Here is a 25417-nt window from a genome sequence, read left to right on the forward strand (position 1 = left end):
GAGGACCCCTGCTCCGTTTGCCGATGCCCGTTTGGGAGCGGTGTGTATGGGGCCTGCACTTGCGGTTTGGAGGCTATTTTTGGCCTTGATGATGCTTAAATATGTTCTTGATTTGGTTGGGACACAAATGATTTCTCATCAAAGTCCTTATTTCCGGCTTCTCTGAGGATAATTTTTCCCCCCAGGACGGGTTTCTCTGTTGTAGTCCTGGCTGGCCTGGAACTCACAGAGATCCGCCTGCCTCTGTCTCCCGGAGTGCTGGGATTAAAGGCGTGTGCCACCAACGCTGGGCTCTTTCCCCCTCCCCGGCTCCTCCTCCTTTTTCACATGGAGTTTTGCTTTGCAGCCCAAACTAGCTTCAGACTCATTATCCTCTTGCCTCAGCCCTCTGAATATTAGGATTAGTGGTGTGTGTCAACACGCCCGGCCTTCCCTGGGATTGTATAAGGCTTCTGGGCTTTCAAGCTGGACAAGGTTCCTACCATGCCCCATTGTGTCCCTGCTGTGTGACTCTTCCTTGGGAGGCACGGGTGAAAAAACATCTGTTTTATTAGTGACAGACAAAAAGAAATTATTCCACCTGAATCTAGCCCGGGGAACCAATGAGTTTCTCGAGGTCATTTACAGGAACATTAGTGACTCAAACCCACCCTGGTACGGGTTGATGACTCAGGAAAGCTGCGTCCCTAGAGCTCCCATCCGATGTGCAGGCGGCTCCACTGAAGGGGGGGGGGTCTTCTCCCCTCTAGCAACTGTTTGCAGCTTGTATCGCTGTAGAGGGGGCCTTGTGGATTCAGTGATTTTCTGAGCTTCCTGTGCTTGGAAGTTTCCTGTTTCTTAGGAGCCTCTCTCCCTCTCAGGAGGAGGATGGCTTTGGCTGGAGGAATAGTTATAGAACAGCAGGCTACAGAATCGGGGTTGCTACTGAATTGCCACTCCCCTTGCAGGCTGCTTAAGGACTGATAGTGGAATGAAAAAGGAAATGTTTCCATCGAAACTATTCCTTTTTTTTTTTTTTTTTTTTTTTTTTGGTTTTTCGAGACAGGGTTTCTCTGTGTAGCTTTGGAGCCTATCCTGGCACTCGCTCTGGAGACCAGGCTGGCCTCGAACTCGCAGAGATCCGCCTGCCTCTGCCTCCCCAGTGCTGGGATTAAAGGCGTGCAATGCCACCAACGCCCGGCTCCATCAAAACTATTAAGGAAGGGACTAAGCAGTGGTGGCACATCTCTTTAATCCCAGCACTTGGGAGGCAGAGGCAGGCGGATCTCTGTGAGTTCGAGGCCAGCCTGGTCTACACAGTGAGTTCCAGGACAGTCAGGGCTACACAGAGAAACCCTGTCTCAAAACAAACAAAAAAGGGAAATGGTTCTTGAAGAACAATATCTGAGGTCGTCCTGTGGCCTCCATATGCACACATCCATGTGTACAGGTGCACCTGCACTCAGATATTTGCTGCGCATACAGGGACATGCTTGCACACTTTTGCATGCATGCGCACACACGAGCAAACATGCACCTACGCACACATGAACATGCATATACACAACCTTGCAGGCATGTGTGTATGTGCGTGCGCACACACACACACACACACACAACCAGGGAAAAAGCAGACTTTACTTACTTAGTTGGCCATGTGGTCACTGAATTCAAAATTCACCATTCCCTCCTCAGACTCCCTCAGACCCGGCCCCCATCTCAGAGTCTGTCATCTTGGCTGGTGGAGACTGGACTCTCAGTCTCCTGAAGTGGCTCACTGGGCTTTCCTCCCCAGGAGGTCTTGTGTGAGCCTGGTAAGTGCTCTCTCTACATTTGCATCGGATTAGGGTCCCCTGGGCCCCCACTCTGAGCTTCCTGTAGAAAGGAGGCGGACGAGGCTGTAATTACATCTCTGCTCCTGCTCCCACCTCTCAGCCCGCTCCAGCCTGCTTGCATCATGTCTGTGGGAGCCACAAGGGAAAAGGGGGGACAGAGAGAGCGAGCCAAGGCTGAGCTGGGGGTGGGGAAGGATACCTGGCAGGGCCCAGACTGCAAGGCTTCTGGGTGGCCACAAACTCAGCCCTTCATAGCTTAGAACCTGAAGGAATCTGGGCTCCCAGGACCATTGAGCCCCAAATTTATATTTCTTTCAGTTTTTTTCTTTTTTACAATTTAATTTGTGATCCGTGTGTGTGTGTGTGTGTGTGTGTGTGTGTGTGTGTGTGTGTGTGTGTGTGTGTGTGTGTGTGTGTGTGTGTGTGTGTGTGTGTGTGTGTGTGTGTGTGTGTGTGTGTGTGTGTGTGTGTGTGTGTGTGTGTGTGTGTGTGTGTGTGTGTGTGTGTGTGTGTGTGTGTGTGTGTGTGTGTTGTATATATCAGAAGACAATTTGTGAGAGGTAGTTCTCTCCTTCCACCACGTGGGTCCTGGGGATTGAAACTCAAGTTATTAATTAGGCTTGGTGGCAGGCGTCTTTCCCTGCAGAACACGATCTCACTAGCCCTCCTATTTCCTGCTTTCTTCCCTCCTTCCTTCCTTTCTTTTTCTATTTCATCCTTTCTTTCTTTCTTGCAGAGCCATGTCACTAGCCCCCCCCTCCCTTCTTTCCTTCCTTCCTTCTTTTGACAAGGTCTTACTTTACAGTGTGGCCCTGGCTGGTCTGAGCTCTCTCTGTAGTCCAAGCTGACAAGACAACTCCTGTGGATCCTTTTGCTTCTGCCTCCTGAGTTCTGGGGTTACAGATGGGGGAGCAAGGATTTTCCGCCTAAGGAAGGATCCAGCTTGTTGTTTTGGGGCCCCCAGCCCCCAGTACTCCTCTTGCTTGCTGGGCTTCTCTGGTGCCGTGATTACAGGTAAACCCCGTTATACTTGCCTTTTCTTTTTCTTTTGGTTTTCTAAGACAGGGTTTCTCTGGCTGTCCTGGAATTCCCTTTGTAGACCAGGCAGGCTTCGAACTCAGAGATCCACCTGCCTCTGCCTCCCGAGTGCTGGGAATAAAGGGGTGCGCCATTGCTGCTCAGCTATTTTTTTTTAACAGTTTCTCACGGTGTAGCCCCAGTTGGCCTTGAACTCAGAGCACTCACACCTTCTGCCTCCTCAGCCTCACAAAGGCTGGGGTTAGAGTAGACTCCACCAGGCCCTCACGTCCGTCCCTGAGTCAGTCTTGCAGCCCTTCGAGGAAGGAAGCCTAGACCAGTGGGTCTTAACTTGTGGGTCTCAAACCTTTGGGGGGCCACTGGAAAATACCGATATTTACATTATGATTCGTAACAGCAGCAACATTACAGTTATGCAGTAGAAACAAAAGTAATTTCATGGTTGGGGGGTGACCACAACATGAACTGTTGAGAACCCCTGCTCTAGACTATTGGGCTATAGGGCCCTTCCCGACTGGAATGTGTGTGGTCTGAACCTTCCCCCTACACGTAGCTGGACTTGGCTCGGCGACTGTTGAGAAAGCTCTGGGGCCCGGACGGCAGGAGGGAAGCCAGGAGACTTGGGGAGGGAGGGGTGGCAGAAACTGGGAGGAGCCAGGAACCTGAAGTGGGGGCAGGGAGACAAGGCTGGTCCTAAAGTCACCAGACACCAGAAGCACTGGATTAATTAATCTCATTAGCTTTACATCTCTTAACGGCACTGTCTCTGGTCACCCCTGCTCTTTCCTGCCATCCTCAGCTGTGTGAGGTCAGCTTTGGGGACCAAGATCTAGCTGGGGTCAGATGCAGGTCAAGAGGTGTGTGGGGGTACACGCCTGAGGAAGTGCCTGCTTCCTCCCAGTCGACCGTCCTAGGGCTCTCATTGCCCGGGTCTCATTAGTTCTTCGTTCTCCCCATGCGGAGCTGGCTGGGCTGGCTCAGGAGACCTGGGAGTGAGGGAAAAGAGAGGCCCAAAGCCAGGCTGAGCCACGCAGGACAGCCTGGCCCAGTATAGCAGCTTCTTGAAGCAGGGCAAGGGCAGAGTCCAACAAGACAGGCCTAACAGCAAGCATGAGCAGCTGGTGGGGCATATATGGAATGCATACGTTGAGCTGAGCACAAACATGCTCCCAGGGCCTGCACCAGGAAGAAAGGGACCAAGGAGTCAGGACCGGGGCAGGGGGGGCTCAGGGCAAATGGGCTCTACAGTAGGAACCAATAACTCAGCCAAAGGGACCTGCCTACCCAGGCCCTACACACCACACGGCAGTACATAGCCTCATTGTGTGGGGTCTTCTGTGCCCTCTGTGTCCCTCTGGCCTTGGTACACAGTGATTGTTAGGTTTGTCGAAGTGAATAATAGCTCCAGCAGCTATCTGAGAAGCAGGCAGGATAAAGAGTCTTATTTTACACAATTCCCCACGGCTGGGACATTTGTTGATCAGGGGAAGCCTTTTCCTAAGATCACCCAGTGAGTGGTGAGTGTCAGGACTGGTGAGATGGCTCACTTTGGAAAGGCACCTGCGGCCAAGCCTGAGGACCTGAGTTCAGTTCCAAGGACTCACTCACATGGTGGAATGAAAGAACCAACCCACATCTGTCCTGTGACTTCAGCATGCCTTGGTACACGAGCAAGAACATACATAAACTCAATAAATAAGATATAAAAATTGCCAGGCGGTGGTGGCGCACGCCTCTAATCCCAGCACTCGGGAGGCAGAGGCAGGCGGATATCTGTGAGTTCGAGACCAGCCTGCTCTACAGAGTGAGTTCCAGGACAGCCTCCAAGCCACACAGAGAAACGCTGTCTCGAAAAATCAAACCAAATAAACGAAAAACAACAAACAACAACAGAAGATACTGTGAGCTATGACATGTTGACACACGTCGGCAGACATGCCTGTGAACCGGCAGTACACACATCCTCACACATTTCAGAAACACTTGCCTATCCATGCACAGAAGCAAGCATATATCCATGGAGCTGGAAAGAGAGCTCACCGGATAAGAGCATTCGTTGTTCTTGCAGAGGACCTGGGTTTGAGTCCCAGCACCCACATAGTGACTCTCAACTGTCCATCACTCCTACTTCCAGGGGATCCAACATTTGCTTCTGACCTCATTGGGCACTGGGCAGGCACGAGGTGCACAGACATACATGAGAGCAAATAGTCGTACACATAAAATGAACCCACCTATCTTTGGGTGGCAAATTATATCTCTGTATACCTGGCCATACCTATGTACACCCATCTGGCATTATCTATGCACACCCCCACCTGTGAGTCCTATGTGCTTGCTCGACACCCACCTCACAGGAAGCAGGCAGCTAAGGACCTGGCCAATGAGGAGCTAGAGGAGACACCCATAGAAGCTGTTCACGCACGCGCACACGCGCGCGCGCGCGCACACACACACACACCACAGGCAGACAGACAGACAGACAGACACACACACACACAGACACACCACAGGCAGACAGACAGACAGACACACACACACACACACACCACAGGCAGACAGACAGACAGACAGACAGACACACACACACCCCACAGGCAGACAGACAGACAGACAGACACACGCACACCCTTTAACTTGCAGTCTCTCATTCCAGGTTCCCAGCTCCCATCCTCCTCTCTCTGATCCCCATTTCCCTCACCTCTGGGAACCGCCTCTGAGTCAGTCCCCATCCTCTGTGGTGTCTGGCCTGTCCTTCCTCTTCCGAAGAGCCTTGGGGTCCCTGGGGGAGGTTGAGTCCTTCTGCCTGTGGTGGGTTGAAAGCAATCTGCTGAGTCACCCTCCCAAGGCAGCTCCCTTCTTAGGAACCATGTGAGGGTGCAGATGGCCCACCCCTCACATGAAGACATCTGGCCCTAGGCAGTGAGCTACATGGAGCCATGGGTAACCTTGGCATAGATCCCAGGGTCCCTCTGTCCCCTCATCAGGAGAGAGCTGCCCGTTACTGCCAACCCCAACCTGCTTCTTTTTGTTCTCCGACCTTTTGGGACAGAGTCTTGTGTAGCCCAGGCTGTCTTGGGAATCTCTGTGTTGTTGCTAAGGACGACCTTGGACTTTTCTGATCCCTGTTCCTACCTGTGCATAACACCACACCCTGAGAGATCCATTTCTGATCCAGGAGCAGGGCAGAGGCACCGAGAGCAGTGCCTAGGATCCTCGGGGGCATGGCTCCTAGTAAGACCCGCCTGGGAGGGTGCAGGGGCTTGTCCGAGGTCCCTGTGCACAGTGGCCAGGGGACTTCCCGAAAGTAAGTAGTGGTGATGGGGACAGGAAACCATCAGGAGAGAGCTCCGGGAAATGGAGGTCCCACCTCCTCCTAGAAACTCTCCTGATGCCAAGACAGGACGCCAAGCCTGCCAGGCATCATCCTTCATTAATATGATATGACTTCCTGAGTTCCCTCTGGTCTTCCTGGGAACCAGAGGCTATGACAGGGACCACATGGCCTCAGGCCTGCCTGCCCCCACTCAGGTTCTTCATCCCCCCAGAGCAGAGCTGGGTGGTCCTTTGGGGATCCCCAGAGTGGCTGGAACTGGGGATCCATCCTGTCGGAAACTAGGGATGCCAGCTGGGTGGCAGCTGGCCATGCGTGATAGGAAGATGTGGTCATGGGGGCAGGAACACAGATGGCAAAGCTGCAGCTGCCTGAAGTCCAGCCCCGGGGAACACTCCTGCCCCTGTACATGAGACATTTCTCAACAGGCCTTTTCCCTGCTACAAGGCAGGCCTGGGGTGGGTGGGAGGCTGGCCACACTCAGCCACACGCCTGGAGGAGGAAACTGGAGTAAACCTACCTTCTGCCCTTGCCGGGGACCATCATGAACCTCTTCACTAAAACTTGTCTCCCTGGAAAACAAGGGTGTCATCCGGGCGTTGGTGGCACACGCCTTTAATCCCAGCACTCGGGAGGCAGAGGCAGGCAGATCTCTAAGAGTTTGAGGCCAACCTGGTCTACAAGAGCTAGTTCCAGGACAGCCTCCAAAGCTACACAGAGAAACCCTATCTCGGAAAAAAAAAAAAAGAAAAAAAAAGAAAAACACTTCATGGGCGGGGCACAGAATTTTAATGCTATCATGCTGGGGACCGAGACAAGAGAATTTCTGAGAGTTTGAGGCCAGCCTGGGCTACATAGAGAGAACTTGCCTCACACAAATGAGCAAGAACAAAACAAGACAAAATGAAACAAAGCTGTGCTGGCTGCCAAGCAGAAGACGTGAGTTTGGTCCCAGGACCCACAAAGTGGAGAGAGAGAAAACTGAGTCCTGCAAGCTGTCCTCTGACTTCTCCTTGAGCACGGTGGCATGGGTGAACCCACACATCAACATATGCATACATACATAGACACATACATGCATCGTTTTTTTTAAAAAAAGTTTAAGGTCATTTTTGGTCACGTAGAAAATTAGAGGCCGCCCTAGGCCACATGAGCAGGTCGCAAAAACAGAGCAGAACAACCACAAGAACAGATAAAAAAAAAAAGCCACAAAGGGCCAGGTGGTGGTGGTTGATCACCTTTAATCCCAGTCCTCAGGACGGAGAGGCAAGCAGAAATCTGTGAGTTCGAGACCAGCCTGGTCTACAAATAGAGTTCCAGAACAATCAAGGCTACATAGAGAAATACCGTCTCAAAAAAAAAAAAAAAAGCCACAAAGGGTGACGGGAGGTGGGGTCTCCATGGTCCCTTTGGCCCTCCTCAGCAGTTAGATAACGGGAATTGTGGAGTCAGTGAGAAGGTCACATGACCACCCTTCTGCCAGCTGGGCTGACACACTGGCCTGAGAGGAATGGAATCAGGGGTAATACTGAGGGAGGGTGAGCGGCAGCCTTGTGTGTAGAAGCATGGCTGGAGCCTGGGATGGCCATCCATCGTCAAAGTGTTATTGTTGGAGGTCAGTGTCATCAGCCCTTGGCCTGGGGCCTGGAAGTGCTATGTTGAGAAGCAAGAGGTCAGCCTTTAATGGTGGGTCACCAAATGGGTGTCGTGTAAACTGGAGAGCATGCACGGACTGTGTGTCCCCACCCAGGACTCGGGGATCCTAAGCTGGGGACCCAGGTTGCCTCCTTCCTCAACTCCTGGAAGGAGTGAATTGCGTCCGGGGACCAGGGCTCTCTGTGATGTCTGGAAAACACTGCATCATGGAGGAATTTCCTGATCATTTCTCAATCCCAGGGCCGGGCTCTAACCCCAGGGCCTGAAGCCCAGAATAGCTCTCACGGGCCACTCACAGACAGCTCAGGCTCGGCACAATCAAGCTGGACTGCCGTTAGACATGAACAGGCACTTAGATACAAACACACACACACACACAGAGAGAGAGAGAGAGAGAGAGAGAGAGAGAGAGACAGAGAGAGAGAGAGAGAGAGACACAGAGAGAGAGAGAGAGAGAGAGAGAGAGAGAGAGAGAGAGATAGATATGCTGGAAGGTGTGAAAAACAGCACAGGCTGAGTGTGGGGTGGTCACAGCAGGTGACTGTGCTGGGGACTGCGTGGGAAGGGAGAGGCAGAGGCAAGGGTTGGGTGTTCAAAGCAGGGGATGGGTACAAGCCAGGGAAAGCAGGCAGGGAGCCCAAGGGGACCTCTGGAGACCAGCACAGGGGGAGGAGGGCGGGGCGGAGAGGAAATGAAAAAAGCTGGGGCAGCAGGCAAGATGAGGAGGGAAGGGAGGGCGGGCCCTAGGAGGGAGAAGCTGACAGAGACCTACACAGACCCGCGGACAGGAGACTGAGGGACAGGAGCGACAGAGAGAAGAAGGCAGAGGTGCCGGAAGGGTCCAGCAAGCAGAAATGTAAAGGAGCAGGCAGAGGACTGTAGAGGGAGGGACCAACCGGGGATAGTGGGAACTCAAGTGCACAAGGGGACAAGCAAAGGGACGCCAGGAGAAGGAAGGACTGACAGAGAAGGGAAGACACAGGAGAGAGTGACAAACACTAGAGAAGACAAAAAAACAAAAACAAAAACAAAAAAAAGAAAACGAAGGACCGAAAAGCACTCGGGAACCTGGGGGTCAACTGGCAGATCCTGGCTGCTGTGACGACCGTGGCCGCCGGCGGTGGACATCCTGGTGCCCGGCCCCCTCGTGCCACCCCTGGGAGCCCTCTCACTGCGGGTGTCGTGTCGGAGAGTGGCAGGGCATGGCAGATTCTTGCCGGAACCTCACCTACGTGCGAGACTCGGTGGGACCTGCCACCAGCACCCTGATGTTCGTGGCCGGTGTGGTGGGCAACGGGCTGGCCCTCTGCATCCTGGGTGCGAGAAGGAAGTCACACCCATCGGCCTTTGCAGTGCTGGTCACTGGGCTGGCGGTGACAGATCTTCTGGGCACGTGCTTCTTGAGCCCTGCGGTGTTCGTGGCCTATGCTCGCAACAGCTCCCTGCTGGGCCTGGCCCACGGTGGGTCAGCCCTGTGCGACACTTTTGCCTTTGCCATGACTTTCTTTGGCCTGGCCTCCACGCTCATCCTCTTTGCCATGGCTGTGGAGCGATGCCTGGCACTCAGTCATCCCTACCTGTACGCCCAGCTGGACGCGCCACGATGTGCCCGCTTGGCCCTGCCTGCCATCTACGCCTTCTGTTGTCTCTTCTGCTCGCTGCCCCTGATGGGCCTGGGGGAGCATCAGCAGTACTGCCCTGGGAGCTGGTGTTTCATCCGTATGCGATCCACCCAGCCTGGCGGCTGTGCCTTCTCCCTGGCCTACGCCAGTCTTGTGGCCCTACTGGTGACTTCCATCTTTTTCTGCAACGGCTCGGTCACGCTCAGCCTCTGCCACATGTATCGCCAACAGAGACGCCACCATGGCTCCCTGGTGCCGACCTCACGGGCACGCGAGGACGAAGTTGACCACCTGATTCTGCTGGCTCTCATGACGGGCATCATGGCTGTGTGCTCCCTGCCGCTCACGGTGAGTGTCTCTTGGGACTGAGGTGCAGGGGGAGGGGACGAGGGCAGCACCCAGCTCTGCTCTTCATCTGTCATGCCAGGCCCGTTTGGCAGACGTGGAAACCGAGGCTCAAGAAGGGTGAGATGGTGACTTTGTGTACCATCCAATAAGTCCTGACTACCCTAAGAAGTCCCTCTATTTTCTTTTGCTCCACTGGACACCCCCCCTCCCCCAGCCCTTAGTTGTCCCTGTCAGCCTCGCTTCCCAATCAAACACATCATTGTGGCAATAACAGGACCGACACAACTCATGAACATTTGCTTTCTGCCAACACAACCCTTCTTAATGGCTCCCAAATGCCTCTTCAGGTGCATTTCAAATTGACCTTACACAATTATTTCAGAAGCACCGGGCAGGAAATGACACCAAGGTCCTGTACTGTCACCCTCTTTTTGCAAAAGGATGATAGTGCATGTCCAGATCACACAAACTGAGTCTCCAGCCGGCCGGTGCTCTCTCATAATCACATAGCCTTGAGGCCCCACTCCCTGAGCCCAGACCCCACCCTTGCCTTCCCCACCCTTTCAGCCTCTCACCGCTTGCCATGGGGACCCTGTACTGTCCCTCCCACTATAGCAGCCGGGGTGGGTGACATCCTCTGGTCACATCTCTACGCTGGGGCTGGGCTGGGCTGGGCTGGGATCGGGATGGATTTGGGGTGTTTAAACCTTTTGAGGTTTGACAGTGACTGCCAAACCCATCCCCACAGGTGGCTCCACGTGAGGTTTGGGGAGCCCTAGAGGCCTTAGGCATCTGTGGGGGTTGGCGGCGGTCGCCTCAGCTGCAGAGGGTGGGTCTGGGAGCTGGGTACCCTTTGCCCCAGCCCCGTTCTCCTTCTGCGGTCTGTTAGCTGTTTCCTGGGGGCTTTGCTGTGCTTTGATCTCCGGATGCGTGTACATGTTAGCAACCCAGTCTACATCTTTCTTCATCTTATCGCATTTCCTTCCCCTCCGACATGCCACAGCTCCTCATCCCTGAGGGCAAGAATCGGGAGGTGGGGGGTACAAGGATGGGGGAGGACAAACCCATGATACGTCTGCCCTGCCCCTCAGATCCGAGGCTTCACCCAGGCCATTGCCCCGGACAGCAGTGAGATGGGGGACCTCCTGGCCTTCCGCTTCAACGCCTTCAACCCCATCCTGGACCCCTGGGTCTTCATCCTTTTCCGAAAGGCTGTCTTCCAACGCCTCAAGCTCTGGCTATGCTGCTTGGGTGCCCGTTCTGTCCACGGGGACTTACAGACACCCCTTTCCCGGCCTGCATCGGGGAGAAGAGACCCATTGGCTCCCACTGCTCTCCAGGCTAAGGAAGGGAACTGGGTGCCCCTGACATCCTGGGGCACCGGGCAGGTGGCACCATTGACTGCGGTGCCATCCAAAAGAGAGGCCATGGTGGCTTGCTCCCTCTGCTGACATCTAAGCTGGTCCTGCATGCTGCCGTGGGCCCGGTGTGGCAGGACCAGAAGAAGCCAGAAGATCAGGGACTCAACCGATGACGGTGGGAGCCACATATTTGACCCCTAAAGTCTGGGAGTGTTGTCTGCTGCTGTTTTCCTTCATGGGGACGGTGGTTACAGGCCCTGGGAAGAGGGTGACGGATGCAGGGGGCATGTTCTGTCGATCTTGAGAGGCATTCTCTCAAAATAGCCGGGGCCTGGCCCGGCTGCTCTGGCCCTGAGATCCCCTATTTATCTCGCTGTCTAAATATTTAGGGAGCAGAAAAATATCTAGCAGCTTCTGTGGACTCTGGCCTGCTGGGTTAGACTGCTCTCCACTTCCACCAAGGGGCCCCTGGATGTCCACCCCAGGTCCCCAGGGGACACACAGCCATGCCCTCTCCCAAGCTATTCCAGAAATGTCCCTAACCCTCCCCCATTTCCCATCCCCTATCTGACTTGTGGGGGTCCTGAATCCCAAAAGGAAGTGGGAAGAAGGGAAGGCCACTGCACTGTAGGTGACATTACTGGACATGTGTCTGGCACAGAAATAGCCTGAGAAACACCACAACTTGGGAGAATTGTGCTATGTGAATTTGGGGGGGAGGGTACAGGGGACAAGCCAGAGATGATGCTGGTGAATGTCCCCAAGCCTGTTTCCCTGTCCTGGAACAAACAACCTTCTCCTCTTAGAACTGGACCTCAATTCACCATCTTTGGAACCTCCACAAAGACTTCACTCATTCATTCAACAAACTCCTATGGGACCCTGAAGTCAGCAAGCATTGACTCTCCCGGACCTCCAAGCAAGGACGCCAGGGTGCTTGGGGATGAGTTGACTGCCATGAAGGGAAGTGAGTCAGCTGGAGGGTTGGGCTAGGGGAGGGAGGGCAAACAGAAATGCTCCTCGTTGCTGCCCTGGTTCCCATTTCTCAGCTACTCTGGTCATTCACCCTCCGGTTCCATCTGCTTGGCAGGGTATTAATGGAGCCATTCCAGAGAGGGTGGGACCAAGGCGCACCGAGGCCAATTCCCTAGCCTCGGTCGCACAGCGATATTTATGTGGAGTAGTCTGTGTCTGTCGCTCTCTCATGGCCTCTCTGAACCGCAGTTTCCATCCCACTATTAACTGACAGGGGTTCTGTGAGGATGAATGACCTCCCCACCCCACCCCCACCCCCAGCCAAAAAAGAGCAACTTTGCAGGGGACCTGGAAGGAAGTTGCTCTCAATACTGCTATATGGGCAAGCACAATTAGAAAACAAAGCATTTGTTTTCACTTTTTTTTCCCCTCTAGTAAATATATTTCAGATTACATTCAGGAAGAGCAAGGAGTGTCAGGAGAGGTGAAAATACGCTGAGGTAAACTCGGTATGCAATCCCAGCATGCCTATACTCAGACAGGAGGGTTGGAGTTCAAGGTCATGTTCAGGTACTGCTTAGATTGTTCAAGGTCAGCCTGGGGTATTCGAGATTGGGTCTCCAAAACCAAGTAACAACAGATAAAATCATTAAAACAAGCGGGGCAATGGTGGTGCAGACCTTTAATCCCAGCACTCGGGAGGCAGAGGCTGAGGCAGGAGGACCTATATGAGTTCAAGGCTAGCCTGGTCTACAGAGCGAGTTCAGCCAGGTCAGCCAGGACTATTATGCAGAGAAAGCCTGCCTTGAAAAACCAAAACCAAACAAACACCAAACAAAATCATAAAACAAACCAGACTGAGATGAGCAGTCTGTAGGTACTGAAAGGTAAGGTATGTCAGCAATTGCTGACATCGTAAATGGCCTATATATCCATGAATCTATATTGGCTGTGAATGGCAAATGATTGAAATGATAATTTTTATTTACGGGTATTTTAACACAATAAAAATGTGATACTGAAGAATAATGGCATCTAGAAACTTCCATGTTTTCTCAGATGTGTGTGTGAGCAAGTGAGAGCACACACACAAACACACACACACACACACACACACACACACACACACACACACATCAAATGGGCACTTGTACATCTTTGCATATCCAGAAGCCAGAAGAGGCCACTGAATTCCTTGGGGCTGGAGTGACAGGTGCTTTGGGACATCCAGCTTGCTTTGTGGATGCTGGGATCTGGATGGACCTCATGATTGTTCTGCCAGAGCTTTTGCCCACTGAACCATCATTCTAGAACACTTTCAAAATTTTTAGACAGGGTCTCGTGGAGCCCAGGCTAGTCTGGAACCTGCCAAGGATTTCCCGACTCTTCTACCTCCCTAGGCTGGGATTACAGGTGTAGGTCACCATGCCTACTTTCATAACAATCCCATCAGAATAACAGTATATTAATTGAAATTATTAATAAAAAATCAGCTGGCTGGTGATGGTGGTGCACGCCCTTAACCCAGCACTCAGGAGGCAGAGACAGGTGGATCTCAGTGAGTTCGAGGCCAGCCTGGTCTACTGAGTTTCAGGACAGCCAGTCCTGTTACACCGAGAAACCCTGCCATCTCTTGAACAAAACAAAAGAAAAAAGGTCAGCTGCGTACAGAGGATTACACCTGTAGTCTCAGTGCTGGAGAGCGTGAGGCTAGTCTACTCTACACAGGAAGGCACTGTCCAAAAACAAAGGAGCAGGGTGTGGTGGCACACACCTGTCGTCTCTGTTTTGCAAGTAGAGGAAGGAGGTTTGTTAGGAGGCCCACGTCTAACCCTGGCAATGGAGCTCTGGCTTAATAAAATGTGGTTCAGTGGTCATCGCTTGCCTAGCTGGGGCCTTGGGCTCCATATTCAATCTTCAGTACCAGGGCAGAGGCAGGGGCTTTCCTGCTCAGGGGTGGAGTATGCATTTCACAAGTGTGAGCCTCAGGTGTCAACCCCTGGCACCCTAGAAAATGGAACAAAGGTCATACTTACCCATCACCTCATTCGGACCCCTTTCAGTCCCACGATGGCAGCCTGCCAGAATATACCTATGTCTGCCCTCTCACCCATCTTGGCTAGTCCCTTGGGACGTTGGGGACACACCAGTGACAGACGCAACCCTGCTTCTATTCTATTCTCCTGGGGCTCACGTTCAGAGGGGAAGACAGCCCTGTGCTCAAGTGGGCAGGGCCTGGGAAGGGCCTAAGGATACCACCGAGGGCTTCTTGGAGTCGGTGACTGCACTGGGCTAAGCATTTAGGAAGCAATCCAGTCGAGTAGCAGGGATGGTTTCTGTTATTTTGGGTTCTTCCTCTGAGGTCCAATGCCTCTCTGGTTTCTCAGGCCTCTCACGTGTTACTAATTCATCAGACTTTCCCTTGAGGCCGCTGTGAGCCAGAGGCTACTCAGTGTCTGATGCTCACAATCCAGGGGGGACTACAATTGAATAATCCCATCAGCGTGTGTTACAGGAAGCATCTCAAACATGGAATTACAAGTTGTGCTGTGGACAGCTAAAACCCGGGACAAGGACATATGGAGGAAAAAAAAATCCCAGGCGCCTGTTAGGGGTGGATCTGTTGCCGTTTCATACATGAATACAAAGTCCTACAGTCCATTCACCCCAGAACCCTCTGTCATTCTCTCCTACTCTGCCGAACCCCTCTTCCCGATTGATTAACCTCGGGCGTTGGTGGTGCACGCCTTTAATCCCAGCACTCGGGAGGCAGAGGCAGGCGGCTCCACCTGCTGGTCACACTGAGAATGACACTTAGAAGTGGCTTCAGCTTGCTCAGCTGCTCCTCAACTCTCCGGAAAGTGGGGGGACCCTGCCCTGGCACCTCCTTGGCTCCTCCTGTCTCAGGCCAGGTCCTACTTGGCATAGATCTTGGGGCCTGACCCGGACACACTTCCCCCACAAGTGTTTTCTTGGCCTTGGGCTGCAGCTGCCAGGCCTCAGCACTGTTCACCCTGGGACTATTAGAAGCCGAGTGGCGGTGGGCGCTGCGGTTAAGTGCTTGGCATCTGGAAACCCAGTGAGTAGAGGTGAAAGCTTGATTCTGCACCACCACTTCCATAAGTGGCAGGCTTTTACATGCTTAGGCCTCCTGTCTGAAAAAGACAAAAACAAAGTCTCCGGCTCCTACTCTGTTTTACTAAACGGAAGCCCAGGGAAGAAGTCACTGCACCACTAAGTAGGATGTGTCCCGAGTGGCCTCATCCGTCTTGTAGGAGTGCAGGTGTGTGCACGCTGTCCTCCAAGTGGTCAGCAGGCTGCTCTCCACCTTGCTTTGAAGCGGGGTCTCTCAGTAGACTGATCTGACCACAGGGGTGCTGGGACCACAGATGTGTGCCCCAGCACTGGGCTTTATGTGGCTTCTGAGCACTGAACTTGGGCTCTCAGGCTTTTATCTCTGGCCCCCAAAGTAGCCTCTCTCAAAAGTCTAGCCCTTGAAATCAGGAGTGGTGGCGGTGGGTCTGCAGCTGGGAGCTCTCCCGAATAGTCCCACACATCCCTCCAGTGGACGGGGAGGCTTCCCTACGGTTCATGAAGTACAGGAAGTCACTGAGCAGCTGGGTCTCTCTGAAGCCCGGGCTGGCCTTGACCTCAGGGTGACTGGCCTGTCCCAGGGTTCAGTCACAACTGCTCAAGTTCAATCCCCTCTGGTGAACTCCTGCTACTGTTATACATGCTGACAGGGCCACTGCAGCTCAACTGGGTGCCATACTTGGGAGGCCACAAGTGAGGCCCACCCATGATGGACCTGTCTCATCCAGCCTCACTGTTTGCTGGCCCCTGACATCCTGCTCTCCCCTCAGGGTGGCCCATTGGGTCAGATGCCTCTGGGAGCTCTCTTGATAGCGGGCCTGTATTTGAAGTCCTCATACACACAGACCCAGACTGCCAGCCAGGGCAGTACCTTGCCCTGGGTAACCTGTCCACAGAGAAGGCCGAGGACAGATGGAAGAGTCCAGACAGGTAGTCACTGTATTTTATTGGAAAACATTGATATATATATTTTTTCACAGCTTGAACTGAACACAATATTGCCCGGTTAAAAAAAAATAAACAAGAAAAAACAAAATAAAACAAACAAAACTGAAACATTCGGCAAAGTCCACAGCTTCATGCCTACCTGCCCTTACCCTCAGCTCTTGGCTGGGTCTCCCGATATGCCCTGTCCCTCCCTCCCTCAAGGCTGGTGCCAAGGGGTAGAGAAGAGAGTCTCAAAGCTGGGCAGGTCCCAGCAAAAGCAACGTGATTGCCCTGGGGGTGGGGGTGGGGGGCAGATGAGAACAGAGAAAGGAAACGAACCCAGACTGAACTGCCCACGTTGAGTGACGTATGTCCCAGAGGCTAGAGTCAAAAGCAAGGGCACGCGCGCGCGGATCATGCTCTCCGCTGGGGAGTGGGGTAGTGGGGCAGGCAGGGCGAGGGCAGAGGCGGGCAGAAAGCGATGCCAAGTCACCACAGAGGGGCAGGAGGTGCCCGCGGCGTGCTCTGCGCGGCGGCCCACAGAAGTGTTTATTGCAGGTTGGTTCTTGTGGGCATGGTGGGACTCAACTCCCTCTCCCCACCCTTTAGTTGGCCCGGCATGTTTGGGGCAAAAATTAAAATTTTAAGGGGCATAAAGGGGAAGGAAAAAATCACCAGCGCATTACACAGAGGCCATCCCCCACGTCATTCTTGGACCAGCCCTGGACTGGGCAGGCGGCTGGGGGGGCCACGGGGGAGCGGCATGGGATGTTAGCACCAGGAATTTACAGAACAGCGCGAGATCGCTGGAGGGATGAGGGCCAGTGTGATCGGCAGCGCGGCCAATGACAGCCCCCGCCCAGCCTGACCTCAGAAAGCCAGCCAGATGGTTTCAGAACAGCGCCAGCGAGACCCGAGTGCGTCCGTCCGTCCGTCCGTCCCCCTCAGTAGTGAAAGCATGTTAGTTTCCAAGGCCTTCCTGCCCCTTTCCCACCCTCTAACCCTGGGTCACATCAGTCACTGCCACACTTCCTCTCTCAGTCCTGGAACACGCCCCCCTCTTGGCACCCCGCCCCCTAGCTGCTGGGTTTGTACACAGAATCACAGGGCTGGGGTGCAAGCCACAGAGGCAGAGGACATGCTCTTCCACTTGGCAAAGGCCTCGCTCCCCTCCCCACTGGGCAGGCACAGGGCTGGAGGCCACCCCGGCACCCTAAGAAGGGCCAACAGGAGGAAACAAACCAAAAACGGAGGAGAGCCATCCGGGCCAGAGGAGGAGGAGGGCAGAGGCTCCCCAGGACAAGGGGTTCACCTTATGTATGAATGCATCAGGCCTGGAAAATGGGAACGGGCGCGGGGAGGCCAAGGAAGCATGAGGGGCGGGCAGTCAGGAGGAAGGGAAAGAGCAGTCAGGGAAGCGTGAGGGGCATGGAGGGCGGGCAGTCAGGGGGAAGGGGAAGAGCAGTCATGCAGCTTGGGACAAATCTTTTGTTGCTTTATCAAATTCTCAGTCAATCAGTTGGTGTTTGCTAGAACCGGGTACGCAGGGGAGTGTTGAAGAGAGGAGAGCGAGAGAAGAGACCAGGAGAACGGGCATGGCCAGCTGCCCGGGCCTTCACTTCGCGGTCATCATCTGTACAAACTCTGCCAAGAGAGACAGAGTTGATGCATCACCATCCATCGGCAGACTGAGCGCCCGCAGCCCCCGCTCCCGGGGCGCAGCCTGCCCAGCAGCACGCACCTTCATAATTGACCTGGCCATCGCCGTCAATGTCAGCCTCCCGGATCATCTCATCCACCTCCTCATCCGTCAGCTTCTCCCCCAGGTTCGTCATGACGTGGCGCAGCTCGGCGGCACTGATATAGCCATTCCCATCCTGGGGTTTGGGGCAAAGGCTTGTCACTCACCTCCCCACACGCTGGCGAAGGGGCTCTGGCTTTGCTCTCTGGCACCCGTCAGAGGGCTCCGAGCAGCACGGCTTACCTTGTCAAACACACGGAAGGCCTCTCGGATCTCCTCCTCACTGTCTGTATCCTTCATCTTTCTGGCCATCATGGTCAGGAACTCTGGGAAGTCAATGGTCCCATTCCCTGGAGGGGGGGAGGCAGATGTGACCCAGAGCCCTGTGGGGAGCTAACAGTCCCGAGGGAGCCCCGAGGGCGGTCTCGCCGCAGCTCACCATCAGCATCCACTTCATTGATCATGTCCTGCAGCTCAGCCTCAGTAGGGTTCTGCCCCAGCGATCTCATCACAGTGCCCAGCTCCTTGGTGGTGATGGTGCCATCTCCATCCTTGTCGAAGAGGGAGAAGGCTTCCTTGAACTCTGGGGAAGGGAAGAAACGTGCCAGGGGTCAAGAGGTTATAGAGTCTCCTATTTCCAGGTGGAGGAGGAAGACACAGGGCCAGGGCCCCTCTCCTCAGCACCAGAAGCTGTCTGTCTCCTCAGCCCATGTAGCCAAGTCATCTGGCCTGGCAGCTGTCCTCTGATAGTTCTCCATGTCTTCTTGGTCCCTGGCTTTGTCCTCTGATGGGGTGGGCAAGAGGCAAAACAGTTCTCCACCTGAAGTCCACCAGCCAAGGTCAACTGGCAGGAGGGGAGGGGAGGCCACAGAGGCTTTTGGCCAACCGCAAAGGGCAATGTGGCACCAAGTGCCTTCTGTTGAGCACTGCCAGCCAGTTCCCAGCTGAGGCTACCAGCAGCTTCCAGAGGAGGAGTCAAGGCTCTGGGGGTGGTGCCGAGTGGGGGTGGTCGGCTGCAGGGCTTGGCTGAGGGGATGACTGCCAAGCCAGCAGGATGAGGAGTGCGGTGCCGGTGCCGAGTGGGAAGGCCACAGCTGGGGCCGCATCAGCAGAGGGAGAAGCAGGAGAAGCTCCTGCCCTCGCACTGGGCCCACTCTGGCACCCAGAGCTCCCCAGCCCCAAACCCTCTGAGAACAGATGCCTGGCAGCCTGTTCTCAAGAGGGTGTGGGCTGGGGCGGGGGCGGGGGCGGTGCAGGGGAGTGGTGGACATTTTGCTAATGGGCTCAGTGAAAAGTGAGGTGTGTGCTTATGTTACCAGAGGGCCAAGGTGGGGACAGCAGGTGGGGTGGGAGGGGCACACAGTGCTGGGCAGCTGTGACCCGAGCTTCTGGGCCCTGGGGAAATAGTCCAAGTCTCCTTGGGGATGCTGTGGTCTCCCTGTGCTGAGGCCTGGCTGCTGGGGGTGGTGGTGGGGCAGGCAGTAGAGAGGGGTCATATGACCCATGGGCTCATGACCAATAAACAATAAATCTATCTTTTGGCTTTCCTTGGTGGGTCTCTACTTGCCCAGGGCCAAAGTGTGACTCTGAGAAAGCAGGTCCTCTTTCAACAGCCTGGTCACAGAGCCAGCAAAGCTGGGGGCAGAGATCTTTTCTCTTACTCTGGCCTCTGGTCAGCTTTGCAGCAACCTGGGGTTAGGAGATATTCCAGGAATTGCCTTAGGCTGTGGAGGCGCAGCTGGTCTTCCTGGGGCTTGGGTTGGGGGCAGAGTCACAAAAATAAATCATATGGGGTCTAGGGGGTTTTGTTGAGCTTACAGGAGGTACATGATTATTGTTTATGCAGGAAGAATTTATGGGGTGTCTATGATGCCCCAGGCATTGAGGGTATGGCAGCAACTGACAAAACCAAGTCCCGTGCTCTAGGAATTGATTCCTGGTGTCAGGCAACAACAGGAAAAGGAAACAGAACATCTATGGCCCATCAGGCCTGTACCATCAGGCAGGGAGTGATGGAGAGAGAGGAGCAGCCTGTTTGGGGTGAGGTCAGGGAAGCTACGCTCTATGAGAGGGCAGGCAGCTGCCCAAAGACAGGGTTGGGAGAGGATAAAGGAAGCAGGTGAGCAAGTGGAGGTGGGAGTGGCCAGCCACCTTCTGGGGTAAAGCAGGAGGGAGGCGGGGAACACCTCCTCAGTCAGGCTAGCAAGAACTAGGGGGACCACCTGGGTGGGTCCTATAGGAGAGGTTCATTTCAAGGCCCCAGTGAGCTGTGTCAGGGCCCCACTAAGCCCTTCTGCACACACACCAACATTCTAGCGCAGGCCTGGCATGAGGTGACGTGGACACACATTTCATCAGATGTAGGGGCTAGCTAAGATCCGGCTTCGGAGAGTGGCACACTCACCTGCAATCTGTTCTTCGGTCAGCTGGTCAGCCTGGAGAAGGAGCAAGGAGAGGAAGTCACTGGGCTACCCACCCACCCTGCAGGTGGCCTCCTGCCCAGCCCCCTCTGCTGAGGCTAGCTTCCCAAGGTGCACCTGCTGGGCACTCAGGGGCTGGGACAGTCAGGACCCACAGGTCAGGTGGCAGGGTGGGCTGCAACCACAGGCAGGCTGTGGAACCACCCAGTCCCAGGACAGGAGCAGGGCTGCTCCAAGCCCAACCTGGACAGGATATATGCTGTGCCAAGGTTTCACTTCGGGAGTCCCAAAGGCTAAGGCAAGAAGCAGCTACCCTAGAGGCCTCATCAAGTGCTCCAGAAGGATCCAAAGCAAAACAGGCCAGTCCTTGACTAGGGAGGAAGGAAGCTATCTGGGGCTATATTTGCTAGTTTCTCCATCACCTCTTTGGAGGCACCAGGCCCCAGCAGCTAGACTGTCAGTGGCAACATCTCTTTTAATGGGTGTCTCCAAGCTGCTCCAGGGCTTGAAAGAACCCTGGTCAGGAGAGTCTGCTCTACCCGCTCATGTGCAGGGTTCCATTCTGTTCTGCTACTTTCGGGCCAGCGGCAGGGAGCGACTGCAGCAGGTAACCATGGTGGCAAAGAAGTCTGCCTTCCTGATTCGGCGCTGCAGTTCTTAACCCTTTTCAGTCCAGCCTATTTGAGGCCTGGCCAGCCATGGCCGACAGCCCCTGTTGCATCTAGGGTTGTATGGAGAAGACAAAATGCTCAGCTCTTCCTTCACTGGAGACCTGGTTATTTGGGGTACGGGGGTCCTAGAGGGAGGAGTGAAATGGAGCCTGGATCCCAACTGCGAACAGTTATAAGACTAGATTTCTTTTTCTGGTCTATGAATCCTGCCGAAGAAGAGTCTCCACCATCCCGGGGCCACTGTAGTCCACCATGCTTCCTTTCTTTTTCCCACGAGGGCAAGGGGTACTAAGGCCACAGTCGGGTCCTGGCCTGGGCTTGCAGGCCCCAGAAACAGAAGTCAACTATGGCAGGCATGAGCATCTACGACTAAGTCTGGAGCTTCCAGCAGGAGCCACAAACCACTGCTACCCTTAAACCTTGAGCCGGTCTTAAAAACAGCAGCCCACGCCCCTCCACATTCACATACTGGGGGACCCTGTTTAACCTGGAGGAAGAAGAACTTGAGACCAGGTCCCAAACATGAAGTACTGGAGAATCAAAGCAATGGGGACAGGAAAGATGCTTGTGCAGGGGCCTGGGAGGTGGGAAGAGAAGGAAGGTAGAGATAGCAAAGGCCAAATGGATACTCCTCTGCAGAGCTATCAAAAATGACTCAGAGTGGTGGCCTTCCTAACCCTGACCTGGTGGCCTGGGCCCACCCCTTGGCTCTGACACCTGAGGACACTGCTGCTGGCTGCTCCCAGAAAGTGAGAAGAGAATGGGCTTCTGGTTACCGAGGCCAGCCTGTGCTGGGGGAGGGGAGGGGAGGAGGAAGCACTGAGGAGAGGCGGGGAGGACGGCTATGGAGCCCATCTGCTTTTCATTCTCTTCCATGGGCCTAGTATGGGAAAAGCCAGCCCACTCAGGGACCCTCCCATCACACAGCCCTGTCTGCGAGGAGCCCCGTTCTTTTTCTCCCTTTGGTGACACTAAAAGGGGAATGGGGGCAAGGAGGCCAATGCAGGTTGCGGAATGGCCAAGGATGGCTCTGGGGGCCGCTGTGTGCCATTCTCCCCAAAGAGCTGGAAGCTGCAGACAAGGCCCTGTCGCGGTTGCTGCAAATAGGCGTGGCTCTGGCTCTGTGGAGGGCCTGTCAGATACTCGCCCTGACATCCGGTAGCCCTTTCCCCTGCTCCATCAAGGAAAGGCCACAGAATCAAGGCAGGGCTGTTGGCCTGGAAAACTAATGGCCAAGAAGTAAGGCTGACTATTGCCGGAGGCCCTTCCCAGCCTAGATCCTTAGCTTTCCCTGCAGAACAACCGTGCTTGTCTCCTTTCCCGAACCTTCACCTCAGGCTCCGGAGAGGAGAGCTGGACGAGAAAAAGCAGCTTGAGGAGGGGAGGGAAGAGGGGATTATTTCTCTGTCTTGCCTCAGCCCCCAGAGGGTGCCAGAAAACAGCTTTAAATGAGCTCAGAAACCAAGGCCAGGGCCCCTCACCCGGGCCAATGGGGAGCCACAGAGCTCAGGCCAAAGTCCAAGGCCAGTTACCAGGGACTCTTCCCTCCCGTACCTTGCTGATTACAACAGAAGAAGTCGGCAGAGCCAAAACTGGGACCCTCCTTTGGGGGTGGGGAGTGGGGGCTGCTGGCAGCTGCCCAAGCTGCAGGGCCCCTGTAGCAAGACTCTGCTGGGGGGGAAACAGGGTGGCAGCAAGAGGAGCCCTCAGGTCTGTGTCAGCAGTATGAGATCTGATACATGGTGGCGGCTGCCTGTCCTCCCCAGCTTTGCCAGGGAGGGTGGTGCACACAGTTCTCAGGCTGAGCCTGGGGGGGGGGCTGGGGGTGTTGTGGGTGGCAGGACCAGGGAGAAGTAGTCTGCAGTTCTTGCCTCTAAGAAGCTCTAGCTGTGAGGAGCTGGCAAAGAGGCCTTTAAAAGAACAAGTAGCCCTCAGACCCACCAGAGGGTCCCTTGGAGGTCTTCTCTAGAGAAGTGCTGCAGCCCCCACCGCGAGGGGATGGGACTAGGCGCCTGTCACTGACACCACACTGTACTGCACTGCACTGTCATTTGCCACAGTGAGAAGCAGGTGCGTGGAGCTGGAGGAGAAAGGCCGTTCTCCTGGCTTAAAAGGGACCACAGCTCATGCACCCCAAAGTTTGACCCCACTCCCATTTCATGCTCCGCCCACCTGCTCCCCCTGCCATGGTGCCTGGCCTAGCCCCATTCTTCCCAGGGAAAGGGGCCCTCACAGCCATTCCTTCAGATCCTCTGCGGTAGCTCATTACCAACCCAGAGACTCCTCGCCGGCCTTTGTGCAGGGCCCTTTCCCTGGGGACACCCACCTCTGTTACCATTCATTGTCTCTTCCATCACTCCTCCAGAAGCCTGTCCGATCTCACCCCCACCACCCAAACTCAAGTCCTCCCTCCCCCTCCATCCCTCACCTTGGAAACCCCGTTTTTTTTTTCACCGACCCAAACAAAACACACCTCGCCAACCCTCCCTTCCCTTCAGACCTCTCTTCCTAGTGAAACAGCCTTAACCTCAGAATCCTTCCTAGCTATCCCACCCCCCCACCCCCAAGTTCTCCACAAGGCTCCCCGGTTCCCCCCACTACCCGTGATCACATCCCTACTCCCTTTAAAACATCTCTAAGACCCCCCCCCAATCCTCCTCACAGTCCTCCCTCTCTGGGTTCCCAGCAGGCTCCAAGAGCATCTCAGCCTCTCTGCATGCCTCCCACCTGGGGCTCCTCCTTACCTCAGCCTGCACCTGACCCTGCTTGCTCCTCGGCAATGCTCGCCCGCCCGCCCTTGGAGAGGTCTAGCATGCCTAGACGTGACCCCCGGATCCCATCTCCACCTCTCCTCTCCTCTGCACAACACCCGCTAGGAAGCGATCGGGGGCCCCCTCTCCCACTCAGGCTCAGCTGCCCCCGGTCACCCCTCCAGGGACAGCCTCCTGCATCGCCCGCCGGTGTTTCCTACTTTCTGCCACCCCCCCCCGTGGGGGATCGGGGTGTGTGGGGTGGGGTAAGGACGTGATTCTGAAGCCACTGGTCCCGGGATGGATCGGAAGGCTGCTTTGGGGGTGGTGGTGGTGGGGTGTCCCAGCGTTGCCCATCTGAAGATCTCAGATCGTCTGCTTGCCCGGGGCGGGGAGCCGGGTGCGGGGTGGGGGGTGGGTTCCCACTAATTCAAACCCATGATAAAGTAGCTTCTACAAGTCCCGAGGGGCCGCTTGGGAAGATCCCGAGGGGCCCGGCCTCCGCCTCCCAAGGTTCGCTCGCCATCGGGGGAGGGGGGGGTCCCCTCCCGTCCTCGGCCGCCTCACTCACCATGGCGAGGCACCGGGTGTCCGGAGCTCGAGGTTACTCTGGCGGCGGCAGCAGCTGCAGCAGCTCGAGCTGCCCGCCTCCCCCCCCAACCCCGCCGCGCGTCCGCGCCTCCACCACTCTTCGCCCGCAGCGCGCGCCGCCGCCGCCGCCGCCGCTCGCTCGCCCGCTCGCCCGCCGGCTCGCCCCAACCGTCCGTCAACGGCTGCCGCGCGCGCCCCGCCCCGCCCGCGCGCTCCCGCGGCACTGCGGCTTCTCTCCCCCCCACCCCACCCGGATCCCTCCGCGCCGGGAACGCGCGGCGGCCGGGCCTCTTTTCACAGAGTCCCCCCGCCCTCCCGGGAAGATGCCGCCGCCGCCGCCGCCGCGCCGCCGGCCGCGCACGCTCACTCACGCTCGCTCCTCCCCCCCCCCGCCCCGCCACGAGGACTACTTTCGGTCCCCGCGCGCTCTCAGCCGCTCGCATCCGCTGAGCTTCCCTCTTCGGCGGAGGGGCACGGGTTTGGTGGTGGGAGTGACGCGTCCCTTTTGTGAGCCGCGCCGCGATTGGGCCCCGCCTCGTGGCGGAAATGAGAACGCGGCTCCGATTGGTCCGGCCTTCCCTGCAATGCGTCAAACTGGGGCGAGCCACTGCGCGGTGTGTGCGGGGGGCGCGCGGGGAGGACGCGGCGCGAGCCGTGCGGGGCTCTGTGGAGCCGCGGGGCCGGAGAGGCCAAGACGGGGACCGTGTGGGTGTTAGAGACTCAAGTAGGTTGTGTCTGTGTGGCTTGGGAGCAGCAAAAGGGCCGGGGAAAAGGCGCGGAAGGGCTTCCTTCCCTCTCCTCTCGAGCAGATACAAGATGGTTTCGTCCAGAGCCTTGGGGCCTGGGAGCGGTGCCTGGGCCCGGCTCGTCCCCGTGGCCCGGTCTTCTGGGTTCCGCCCGCCTCCTGAAGGTTCCACCCTCCGCCCGTACCGCGTGCTGGGGTGGCTGAAGAGCGACGATCGGAGTTCGAATCCCGGGACCCACGGGGTGGAAGGGAAAACGGACTCCCACAAGTAGTTGTCCTCCGACCCCCGTATGCACGCTGCATAAATGCAAACAAACCAATAAGGAGTTTA

At 55.7% G+C, this 25417-nt stretch overlaps 2 protein-coding genes and 1 long non-coding RNA gene across 4 annotated transcripts; 1 reads left to right on the plus strand and 2 right to left on the minus strand.

Moving 5' to 3' along the window:
- Positions 1 to 2978: 2978 nt before the first annotated feature.
- On the minus strand, positions 2979 to 6854 carry LOC118239341. Its single transcript, XR_004771225.1, has 3 exons — positions 6707 to 6854; positions 5554 to 5658; positions 2979 to 3838 (listed from the first exon to the last, which is right to left on the minus strand). It is a non-coding gene; the product is annotated as an uncharacterized LOC118239341 (long non-coding RNA).
- A 1739-nt stretch (positions 6855 to 8593) lies between these two features.
- LOC113837382 (prostacyclin receptor) lies at positions 8594 to 13177 on the plus strand. Of its 2 annotated transcripts, XR_004771209.1 has the most exons (3): positions 8594 to 9812; positions 10904 to 11348; positions 11980 to 13177. XR_004771209.1 is itself a non-coding variant. In XM_027431332.2 (2 exons), exons 1-2 carry the CDS (start codon positions 9045 to 9047, stop codon positions 11261 to 11263), a joined length of 1128 nt encoding a protein of 375 aa, XP_027287133.1. In that variant the 5' UTR covers positions 8594 to 9044; the 3' UTR covers positions 11264 to 13177. The 2 variants fall into 2 exon arrangements, 1 of the variants encoding a protein (XP_027287133.1); XM_027431332.2 differs by having other exon boundaries at positions 10904 to 13177.
- A 2993-nt stretch (positions 13178 to 16170) lies between these two features.
- Positions 16171 to 24466, minus strand: Calm3 (calmodulin 3). The gene is made up of 6 exons (XM_027431330.2): positions 24322 to 24466; positions 20314 to 20344; positions 18349 to 18492; positions 18153 to 18259; positions 17910 to 18045; positions 16171 to 17812 (listed from the first exon to the last, which is right to left on the minus strand). Exons 1-6 carry the CDS (start codon positions 24322 to 24324, stop codon positions 17784 to 17786), a joined length of 450 nt encoding a protein of 149 aa, XP_027287131.1. The 5' UTR covers positions 24325 to 24466; the 3' UTR covers positions 16171 to 17783.
- Between the last annotated feature and the right edge of the window lie 951 nt (positions 24467 to 25417).

This window comes from Cricetulus griseus, chromosome 9 (assembly GCF_003668045.3).
Source record: "Cricetulus griseus strain 17A/GY chromosome 9, alternate assembly CriGri-PICRH-1.0, whole genome shotgun sequence".
NCBI lineage: Eukaryota > Metazoa > Chordata > Mammalia > Rodentia > Cricetidae > Cricetulus > Cricetulus griseus.

Bases quoted from the DNA above. Each gene is read 5' to 3' on its own strand.
- LOC113837382 (XM_027431332.2), top strand. From the start codon at position 9,045: ATGGCAGATTCTTGCCGGAACCTCACCTACGTGCGAGACTCGGTGGGA. The intron at 9,813-10,903 runs GTGAGTGTCTCT...CCTGCCCCTCAG, and splicing joins TGTGCTCCCTGCCGCTCACG to ATCCGAGGCTTCACCCAGGC.
- Calm3 (XM_027431330.2), bottom strand. The intron at 18,260-18,348 runs GTGAGCTGCGGC...CCCCCCCTCCAG, and splicing joins CAATGAAGTGGATGCTGATG to GGAATGGGACCATTGACTTC. The intron at 18,046-18,152 runs GTAAGCCGTGCT...CCCAAACCCCAG, and splicing joins CCTTCCGTGTGTTTGACAAG to GATGGGAATGGCTATATCAG.